General features: G+C 35.8%; 1 protein-coding gene across 1 annotated transcript; it reads right to left on the bottom strand.

The window, feature by feature from the left end:
• Positions 1 to 1,157: 1,157 nt before the first annotated feature.
• On the bottom strand, positions 1,158 to 10,965 carry rsl1d1 (ribosomal L1 domain containing 1). The gene is made up of 9 exons (XM_066666678.1): positions 10,781 to 10,965; positions 9,801 to 9,937; positions 8,863 to 9,001; positions 7,124 to 7,272; positions 6,742 to 6,843; positions 6,408 to 6,501; positions 5,917 to 6,042; positions 4,424 to 4,603; positions 1,158 to 1,450 (listed from the first exon to the last, which is right to left on the bottom strand). The coding sequence occupies exons 1-9, from the start codon at positions 10,817 to 10,819 to the stop codon at positions 1,307 to 1,309; spliced, it is 1,110 nt and encodes a 369-aa protein (XP_066522775.1). The 5' UTR covers positions 10,820 to 10,965; the 3' UTR covers positions 1,158 to 1,306.
• Between the last annotated feature and the right edge of the window lie 518 nt (positions 10,966 to 11,483).

Genomic DNA, 11,483 nt, shown 5'->3' with positions numbered 1-11,483 from the left:
TGGAATGTTCCAAACAGGTGTTTTTTGCTCATTCCTCAACTTTCCCAGTCTTTAGTTCCCCCTGTCCCAACTCTTTTGGAACATGTTGCAGGCCTCAAATTCAAAAGGAGTGTATATATGGGGGGAAAAACAAAACAAAACAAAAAAATTAAGTTTATCTGTTTGAACATTAAATCTTGTCTTTGTAGTGTATTGAATTGAATATAGGTTGAAAAGGATTTGCAAGTCATTGTATTCTGTATTTATTTATGTTTCGCACAGTAAAATTCAATTTTCACGTGGACAGGAGTCCAAAACGTAGACAAAAAAAAATGGTCTCTCTTGAACGATAACATAGAAATTGGGTTAAAAGTCCTACAGAGTACTCCATAGTTGCACTGCCGCTAAATTGGTAAACTGGATTACACCTGAAATTCATATGGAATATTTTTTTGGGTTGTTAATGTACTTAGGAAAACTTGTACTCCTGCACGATTTAACCATGCTAAGCCCATGACTGTGGAAACATGGCAAACTTTTGTGACTCATATTTTGGATTTTTTTTTTCAAGTTATGAAATGAATATGTACACTTCCTCCTTTATTTAATCTGTTATAATTGTACCTGTGATCACTTTTGTGGCATGTTTTTTTTTTATTACTTTTTTTCTATTTTTTTTTTTTTGCTCCCCATCTCATTTTATTTTGTGAAACAACATGTACAACTGTAACTCAGAAATGTTTTCCCTAAAATGTGCAATATTTTATGCATGTATTCTTAATGGGACTAAGAAGAGATAATGAAATGTTAAGATTATTATAAATGTTAGTCCATAGTCCAAGTCCCTATGGTTTGGGCTGCCCATGGTGTTTCATTGGAGGAAAAAATAATCAGTAATCCCCTAATAAATCCATAAATGTTAATGGTATTCACATGAAGAAAAATTAATTGTTAATTCTTTATATAACCTACTTATTCTAAAGGACCTAAACTGACGGCATTTAACAGCCTGTTAAAGCTGGGCCAACAGATTTGAAGCTTCTGTCAGCATTACAAAGGCCAATAAACACTGAATGGTCTACGGAACAAAATGCTACATTACTCGTTCTGAGTTGGCATCAGCTAAGGATGGAAATCATGTATAAACATTATACAAGCAGTCACAAGAGGCATAGTGAATAGGTTTATTGCTTTCACTTCTACAAATCAACTTGTAACAGAATACAGGAATCCTGAAACCTAATTATACAAAGTCCTGCACCTTCATTGTCATAAACAGGAGAATGTGTGGTGGGAATGTAGTAATAACTAAAGCTTTTAAAACTTTTTAAACAGAAGGCAGCTTAGTCTGCACGCTGCCCTTTTGTGCATTTTTGCCCAGATTTTTCTGTCCTCGTTTCTGTCCATGTTTCAAGTTTCTGGTGCTTGCAACAAGCTTTGGTGATTTTGTTGCTCCTGCAGTGTTCAAAGTCTGAAAATATATATAAAAAAATCAATTAATTTTATAAATAAATTGTAATTAAAGTTTATATACATGAAATGTTAAATGTGCAATTACTGGAATTTATACAACATAAAATAAAATGTCTGCATTTAACCCATACGCCTTAAATATGTGCGTGTAATATTTACCAAGGCAATTCATAAAACATAATTTGAAATTTATAAGGAATTATAATTTTCTTATATCTTAAAGACTCTGAGCAGTATTGTTCATTTGAACCCGGTCCTACATTTTTGGAATCAATTTTATTTTTCCTGATATTCAGTATTTGACAAGAGTTGATATTTCACTGAATAATTAAAGATAGGCATATGGAGTCATTGGGGTCACTGGCATGACTCTCATATGGAAAACAGTTAACAATACAATCCATTCCAGTATGAGAGCTATTCACGAAGAGGCAAGTGTCACCACCTGAAAAAGTAATTAGAAAATGGGCCTACCTCTCTGAAAAGCTAAATTTAACTGGTATTTGTATAGGCAGGGATTTTAAATAAGTAAGGGATTTTGCGCAAGACACCTTGATAGCATTTATTCTACAAGAGGGAGAGAGCCATCCACGTAGACATTCACCTTGGCCAAAAGATTTAAATAAATCCCCTAAATCAATGATTCTTAAACTTTTTAGCCTAAGTACCACCCATTATCCAACCAAAACCTCCAAGTACCACCTATGAGGGGTGGGGGGAGACTCCCCTCCAAAAAACTCCCGTAGCTCGAAAACTTTCTGGAGTCCAAATTGAACAAAGGCAATCGAGTTGGTGTAAAAAGAATTTAAGTTTGAGCGAGACTTTATGGTGTAATTATGAGTTGAACACAGGAGAGATTTGTAAAATTCTGCTTTCTGAAAATACATTGAACTCTATGGGAGCCAAAACACTCCTACTGCCGAATAAACCTTCATAACTCAAGAACCATCCCCCGTGGTTCCTCGCAGGCCAAAAGAGTCTTAAAAGCATAAAAAGATGTCAATACATTTTAAATACCACCTTAAGAAAAATTCCACACCCCCATTAAAAATGACCACTTGAAATAAAGGTTAAAATGTTAAAAAGACAGCCAACATATTTTGAACGCTGTGTTCTAAAAAGTTAAGAAACACTGGATAATTAAGACATCCCCCTTAAAAATGTAATTTAAAGTGTTAGAGACTGCCTATGTATTTCTGTGTCCTTCACACCAGGGTTGAACGACCATATTTGTTTAGGGTTCAAGAAAAATTAGAATTTGGACGTTTAGAAGCTGTAGGCAAGGCCGCCCCGTTAGCCATTTTGTTTTAGCTATTGAACCACTGGCTGAGGACATTAGGAATAACAGTTTGATTCATGGATTTCAAATTGGCTCATTTACCCATAAATTTTCACCATTTGCTGACAGTATTTTTACTATATTTATCTAATCATGTAAGGTCTTCGTCAAATCTACTACCACTCGAGTTGATACAGTCTCTTTAGCGAATATAAAATTAACTTCAGCAAATCTGAAATTCTTCCATTTTCTCATATAGACTATAACAATTAACCATAAATGGAGGGGGGGGGGGAGAGACAGACTATTACTGGTATTAGATATTTAGGCATAAACATAGCTAATAATTTAGGGCAGTGTTTCTAATACATAATTATGACCCAATGAAATCCATTTGTGTTGTTGAAAAATGTGCTACTCATACAGCATTGTTGATTCGTCTGTAAGGAAACAGCCGGTGGCGGGGACAGCATTCCTCCGCTTTTTTGCCCAGGTTGGGAATGCAATTCACCAGTTTTTTTTTTTTGTTTTTTTTTTTTTTAAAGAAATCTGTGTAAAGAAAATCCAGCCTGAAAAACACTCCAGAGTCCAGAAGAACTAAATCCAGAGGCAAAAATAGAGAAAATCTAAGCGTGAATTTTAAGCTGTTCTTAGCATGATTACAGCCCTAAAACAAGGTTTAACCCAGCACCCCCCCTCTTTTACCTACTGGTACAAACCAAGAGAGCCGATGTGAGCACTTGTCACAAGTGTCACGTTGTTTTCACTTTTAGCCTAAAAAAAGCACATAACTGATTAAATTAACCTCTTCCGTTTATTTCTTTCAAAACACTTATTGCCCATAAAATTTGTTCTCATAAATGGATTGTGTTTAAAAAAAATTGTTTATGCCTAGTTATTTGTATTTTCTCTATAATTTGTAGAAATTATTTAAAACAATTGTGTTAAGCATGCAAATTTCAAGTAAATAAAAAGCAACAAAAACATGAAAATTTTCAAGCAATATTTTCCGTTATGCCACTGAACAGAGGAAGAACCAAATGTGCACATGTTTTGTGGTAAAAATCATAGGTGGTACTTTGAGGTTTTGGTTGGATAATGGGTGGTACTTGGGCTAAAAAGTTTAAGAATCATTGATTTAGGGGATTTATTTAAATCTTTTGGCCAAGTTTGATGAGATGGATTGCTCTCTCCCTCTTGTAGAATAAATGCTATCGAGGTGTCTTGCGCGAAATCCTTTACTTATTTAAAATCCCTGCCTATGCAAATACCAGTTAAATTAAGAAGGTTATTTTTTGGCATGGTATAACTTCAAACCTCCTTGGTTAAATATTGAAGAAGCCACTCTCTGTGTTGTTTCCTCCTCTGATCTGGTATACATATGGAATTTAAAAATCAGCCAAAAAAAAAAAATAAATCTATTCTTGGGATACAATACCAGATCCTCTTGGGCACAGGGGGTTCTTTTCCTCCAAAATCCATTTATTTATGTTTTACACAATGTCCCAACTTCATTGGAACACTGCTGCCTATATTTGTATTATTTATATTTATTAGACTTTTAATTTACCCTATTGTTTTTTTGAAAAAGCAAAGCAATTTTTTAAAGAAACATTTGAGCTATAGAAAAACAATGCTATTCCCTGCTGACTCAAAGCATTATAAACTGGTGATTTAAAAAACACCCCAAACCTTCAGCTTTCTCTTTTTGCTTGGGAACTCAGCAGGCATAAATTGCAGAGTTTCATCCTGCTCCTCCACTTTTTCCACAGCTCCAGCTTCTATGGCCAGTGTTTTCTTCAGAACTTTTTCTGTATTCTTTTTCTTCGAAAGAGTTTCTGTGTTCTTTTCATTTTTCATTATCAGGGCACCCTTCAGAAATGAGGGAAAAAAATGCTACAGGGTTAATGTGCAAAATAGCATAGCCCAATAACACTTGACCACATTCAAGACTTAATTATTCTGTATCCCAATAAACAGAGCACTACAAGTTGCATTAGCCTTATTTCAATTAGTGATGAGTCACGTTTTCACAGTTGTCGATACAGACATGAGCTATTTTTTACTTTTAATATTGTTGTTGGTTTTGTTTTTAATATCACAAGAGTGAAAGACTGCACAGCACCTCTTAAAACAGATATGCACCAATTTAAAAGCAGTCCTGAAGAATGTTACACTTAGAGGTGTATCTCAATAACTTTGAATTACTGAAGTTAACTTTTAATATTCTATTTAAAAAATTGAAACTCATTATATAGATGCATTACAGTGATCTATTTCAAGTTTTTATTTCTTTTAAGGCTGATGATTTTGGCTTACAGCCAATGAAAACCCAAAATTCATTATCTCAGAATATTAGAATAATTAACACAAAAAACACCTGCAAAAGGTTTCCTAAGACTGGGAATTTGTTACCCACCAGCCCAAGGAAAATATAAATCTCTTCAAAACACTGAGGCAAAGTTATGAGCTGGCTTTGTGAGTCTGATAAAAATAAAATGTGAAAGCTTCTGTAACTTAGATTTTACAAGCAGCATGTTTGTGCAGTGGAAAAGCGCCAACAGTGGAGTCTTCAAGTATAATGAACTTGGGCAATTTCTCTGTAGTCCTTGTAGCTTTTGAATCGTCTGCTGAGGTTTACAGCATTTCTAGACAGCCCCAGCAAAAGTGTACAAGCCTAGTGGTGTCTGTCTGTTAGCTTCTGCTACTCCATGTGAAACCTCTGCAGGAGCTTTATTAAAAGCTCCTTCTATACTTCCACCTGTTGGTATGCCAGGATTACACACAAGTAGCAGTTTTGCTTTTCAGCGAATCCAGACATCTCCAAACAAAAAACATTTTAATCAAACCAACTGTTTTTTCCTCACTCAGATACAGGCTGCAGTTACACTGTTTATGAAAGATATTCAGTGGAATCTGGAGTATTGAGGTCTCACTATGTTCTAATAATTCCAGCAGAAACTGGATCAGCACTGTCTGCCCGTTAGCTGCTGAGCAAAATGTCAACATCAGACCCAATACATATACAGGGTCTGAATACTTTGAGTACTCAGAATTTTCAAAACTCTTGAAACAAGAGGATAAATCATTAATACATTTATTTTGAGAAATCATATTGCATACTTTGAGTTATTACAACAACTAAAGGATGGAGAGCTACCAACAAACTTTTAAAACAGACTTACCTTTGCTAATCTTGCTTTCTTCATCTCCTCTTCCAATAAGGTTAGATGACTCATGTCAGATGTATAGATGGGAAGAGCCACAGAAGTATGACTTTTCAAATGGATGACTTTGATGCTTTTTTCTTTCTGTAAGAAAAATAAAATCAAATCCTATGGCCAGGTAATTTTTTTTTTAAGACCAGTTTTATGTACACATATTCCTGATAGGAAATGGTTAGTATCTGAGCAAGGCATATTTTCATTGATAGATGTCGGCCATAACACTAATTCAAACAAAAACTAACACTGGTAAGATCCACATCATGTGATGGTAAGGCAAGGATTAAGTCCAGCCCTAAAGGGAGGTGTGTGTGTATATATATATATATATAATGTATGTATATATGTGTATATATATGTATATACATATATACACACACACACATACATATATATATATATATATATATATTTTATTTTTTTTTTATTTTAACAAAACTGCACCAACTCACCATATGCAACTTAGATGAAGTGGTGTTAATTGCTGTGACTATGTTTTCAATGATTTCGTCTGTTGTCATTCCCGTGTGGGCCACACGCACCATACTGTGATATTAAAAGAAATTCTGTTAACCTAGACAACAGCTGACAGCAAAGCACTAAAATATGTTGACGGATGATGTTTCAAAAAGTTGCAGAGACAAGCTCCAGTGTCCATGAGGCTTGTCTGGATAAACTCTGGGTTGCTCTGGCAGCATATTAAACCTTTTCCAACACTGGAGCAGCTGGAAAGAGTCTGCAGGTCTGCCACCAGTTGTCAGTAAAACAGAAAATGTTTGGATTTACCAACAGGGGCCTTTCTTTGTTACATTGAGGGTAGTGCCCTGAATAAGACGCTCCATATCTCTGGCTAGGCGTTTGCTTTCTAGGTCCACAGAAAGCGGAGCCCTTAGACAAACAGAAAATACAGGACAATTAGGCAAGTAGTAAAACATAAAAGCTTTCTCACAAATGCATTTGCTTAAACCATAAACAGCTTGGCTTTTTTTTTTTTTTAAACGATGTGGTACATCAACCATTGGTCCCTCACTTAAAACATGGTTTATATGGTCATATGAAATCGGTGAACCAGCTAATTCAATTGCTAAAACCATATCATGTGATAAATTGCTGTTAAATGCTAATACATTCTCAAAATGAAGATTTAAAGCAAGAACATGCATCTTACTTCTTCCGCTCATAAAAATGCTTCCCTATGTGGGATGGTAAACGTCGGCGAATGCGTGCATCTGCGAGAAAGACATCAAAGTTGCCTAGAAGCCTTCTCTTGGCTTCAAATGGCTTATATTCAGTCTTCAGAACATTGAAGGGAATCACCTTATAAACAGATCAGCAATTATAGTTCAAATTAGTTATTACATAGTTAATTATCAATATACACTACCGCTCAAAAGTTTAGATCACTGAAATGTTCTGGTTTTCAATGGAAACACATGAGATTAGGAAATATAGCAAAGAAACAGGACATGCAGACACTGTCAGGGTAAGTAATATTGAATTTAATGGAAAAGAAAACTGGGTACTTCAAATATTGCCTTTATCATAAAAGCTACCTTTTGCAGCAATTACAGCCTGGCTGACCCCAGGCGTTCTAGCAGTCCATTTTTTTTTAGGTAATCTGACGAGATTTCACCCTATTCTTCCTGGAGCATCTCCCACAACATGGATTGACTTGATGCAGTCATCCGCCGTACCAGACAGTCAAGCTACTCCCACAACAGTGCAATAGGTTTCAGATTCAGAGACTGTGCTCACTACTCCTTTACAGTGAGAATTGACACCTTTTGAAAAATCTTGTGGTAGCCTTCCTTCTTCATGGTCCCTCCAACTCTATATAAATCTCCTTTTCTACCACCCTGAAAGCATCCCGAGACCATTATGTTGTCTCCACCATGCATGACAGATGGCATTAAGCATTGGTCTTGCATGTTCTCTGTTTCTGCGCCTCAAACATTCTTATTTGATCCAAAGACCTGAAACCTGGACTCATGTGTACACAACACCTTCTTTCAATCTTCCGGCTTTTTCTTGGCAATTCTGCCATGAATTCCAGCATCCTGAAGCCGCCTCTTCACTGAAGATGCTCACACTGGTGACGGGTTCCATTTAGTGCAGTGGTCGGTTGAAAACCAGTGAGGCATCTTTGTCTCAACCTGCCCACTAAGGTATTTATCTTTTTACACAGTTGTTCATCAGGGCCACCCACTCCTTTTTCTGTCCTTATTAGAATGAGTTTGTACTACTTGCTGAAGGGAGTAGTTAACAGCATGGTAAGATATTTTCAGCTTCTTTGCAATATCTCACATTGAGTAGAACCTTCCTTGTTTCTTTCTGGCCATTTTGAGCCTGTAAGCAAGCCAACAACTGTTGAAGCTTGATACTAAACTAACCTAGAATGTCATGCTCCCTTTTATGTTCCTTTATTAGTACAGTGTTTTTCAGCTGTTCAACCAAAAAAAAAAAAAAAAAGTGTTTCCTGACAATCAATTAGCATAACATTCTTAACTTAAACTGGCAGCCATACTAGGAGACAGGATTTAGAATAGGGTCATATACAAAATAGGTCTTAATGCAAACATTTTCATTCTTTAAAAATCATTTAATACATTTAAATTAATTGTGTGATAGACAAATCGTTTGTGAATTGCATGAAAATGTGTTTGCCTTTGGAAAAGAGGGAAAGTTGCAAGTGTTCTAAAACTTTTGAATGGTAGTGTATAGTAAATTCTGTTATGTTCATAATAGATCTTTTTTTTTGTAAGAACAAGATCCATCTAAGGTAGGTGCTTATATACACACATTCTGTATCACTTGCAGAGTTTTCACATGTTCCACTACAGACAAAAGGACAGGGCCTGCTAGAGTGCCAATACAGCAAACACTTCAATGTAAATTAAACACACATACCTCAGGGATGTTTCTGACTCCACTCTGTCCAAGTAATTTTTTGTAAAACCTTTCCGTTTGGTCTGCAGTCATGTTAGGTTCATCACGGGTGAAGAGGCACACCTCAGCAGACTCTGTACGTAGCCCATGAGGCAACGGGCTGAAGAAAATTACAAAAATATAAAATAGGCCTAGAAAAGCAAAGAATGTCAACATCACCTGGCTGGAGCATAAGTATTTGAATCAGAATTTTAAATATTTATATCTGTCAGAATTTTTTATTTAAACAATACATTAATTTTGAGGTGGTGAAATATTCATATCTGACAATTTCAATCCCATGAATTCAAGTCTTAAAAATTAAGATAGCAAAACCACAAAGCTAGGCCAGAGGTCAAGCAGTAGACGAATTAGGAAAAGTTAACCACCAGAGAGAAATCAAATGCAACATTAACCAATCACTGAACTCTCTCCTCACAGCCACCAATCATACTGCAATATTCCAATTCTGTACTAAACCTTTCTTGAAGTGAGGACATTAATTATGTTGTAAGTAGGAGCAAAAGGGGCACAAGATAAACATTCAACATAAAAAATGTCCGTCCACCTACTAACCACCACTGTCATTGCATCAATGCAACATGACATTACGTTTCTGGAGGTGTGCATCAGGCTACACCGCAGGGTTTGCGTTGTCATCTTGCCTAGGGCGTAGCTTTGACGCAAAATATAAATCCGGATTGGAAACTTGGAGGTGGTGGAGATAGAGGCAGGGAATTATTTAATATTTATTGATATTAAAAGTAATAGAGTTACTTTTAAGCCACATATTTCATTAGGTGATTTCTTCCTAGTAATAGCAAAAATACACAATTTAAAGGGTTTAATGACAGAAACATTTTAATTAGCTTAAGGAACAGTAAGGCTTTCTGTGGCAAAGGAAGGCATGTAAAACTTACACACGTATTGTTTGATCTTTTTTGGGGACCTTCCATAAAGTGATGAGCAGACAGATTTGCTGACTTTTGTCCAGAAGATGATTCTGGCATGAGGTGTTGTCCAAAAAGGCCTGCAATGCCTGAACAGACTTTTTCACCTGTTAACAATTATGCAATTGTTAATGCATACATCTTAACAAAATTGAGACTTTCAAACCATGACAAAAACAGTCTGCTTGACTTTTCCTTTCTAGTGAACAGCTCATATTCACAAATAATAGCTGTTCAATGTAAATAATAATAATAATAAATTATTATTATTATTCTCCAAAAATAGCAACTTTACTAGAGAAGGAAAATCCTTCTTTACTTTCAATGAAAGTCAATGTAAAAAGTAATTTGAGTATATCTATTGAACCATTCATCATGAGGTTCTCACACAATGTGAAGGCCAGCTAGTCCTCAAATCATGTAGTAAATACGTTTTTCATTGGACAACAAACGAAAGGCAGATCTATCCAATGAAGGTCTTTCTGGGAACCTGTTAATCAGCGAAAATCTACAGATTAGACCTTCGGGGCAGTTAAGCCTAATTTCGACAGCGACTCCTCTTTCTACTTAGCAAAACGTGTTTGCATTGTACCATTTAGCCAGTTAGCTAAATTGTACAATGGTGGCCAGGCCTGGAGGCTTCAGGACTACCTAAACGAAAAATGAAAAATAAATTCAAACGTACATTCTACTTGTTGAAATGAAATATCACTGACACAAGAAAATTAAGTTACCTTTCGACGTAACTAATAGTTATATTAATCTGGAAATTACTATTTTGTTATACTTTGGCTTATGCCTCTCACATAAGCAAAGCCATTTAGCCGGTATGCTACCTCGTGGCAAATAAGGTTTAAGCCAAGTACATTTCTCAAACTCGATTTCCATCAGTTAATCAAAATTAGCATTCGCACAATCACGAACAAAACAGAAAAGTGGAGATAAATTACCTGATAAATGTCGAGATTGAACTCTGTTTTAGGCTCCATGGTGCACGTGTGAAAGAACTGAAGCGCGCTAGTTTCGTCCACAGACACTTGGACTGCTATGAAGAAAGGTCCTGTCCCTATAGGGCGCTCTTTGAAATGCACGTCATCGTGAATTCAAAACGGGGGAACAGATCACCCCCGGTTTAACTTCATGACGTTACATTTTTTAAGGCTAGAAGATACAGATCCCTTAAAGGGACAGGAAATAGATAAATAGAGAAAAATATATTCCCGCGATAAATAGAGAAAATATTCAGGTGATTGTTCAGGCAATAATAAGGAGAACCTTACGCGTATTCCCAGCAAACACAGCTACGTATTCACAACGTGGTAAAAACCACTACATTAGTCATTTGGAACGTTGTGTAAATATTGTCAGAAAGTCAAAATGAAACACTTTATAGGGTTGTCACAACGTTTTTGTGCAACATTGCACTACCATTCAGCAACAGATTTGCAACATTCCAGAAGGCCCCTTTCCTGTATTCTGCAACATTCTGACAACCTAAAATGTAATTGCTCATTTATAGTCACAAAGTAGACATAAAGCTACATCACATTATGCAAATACTGTTCTATATTTCTCATAGTAACATTGTCAGTGCATTTTTCCTGATCCACATCATCAATCATTTTTAGTCTGTTACAAAATATGGACATTACT

This window comes from Hoplias malabaricus, chromosome 3 (assembly GCF_029633855.1).
Source record: "Hoplias malabaricus isolate fHopMal1 chromosome 3, fHopMal1.hap1, whole genome shotgun sequence".
Classification (NCBI taxonomy): Eukaryota; Metazoa; Chordata; class Actinopteri; order Characiformes; family Erythrinidae; genus Hoplias; species Hoplias malabaricus.
This window is presented reverse-complemented; position numbering and strand designations above follow the sequence as displayed.

Bases quoted from the DNA above. Each gene is read 5' to 3' on its own strand.
- rsl1d1 (XM_066666678.1), bottom strand. From the start codon at position 10,819: ATGGAGCCTAAAACAGAGTTCAATCTCGACATTTATCAG. The intron at 9,002-9,800 runs GTAAGTTTTACA...AATTTTCTTCAG, and splicing joins AAAGATCAAACAATACGTGT to CCCGTTGCCTCATGGGCTAC. The intron at 6,844-7,123 runs GTAAGATGCATG...TGTTTGTCTAAG, and splicing joins CATTTTTATGAGCGGAAGAA to GGCTCCGCTTTCTGTGGACC.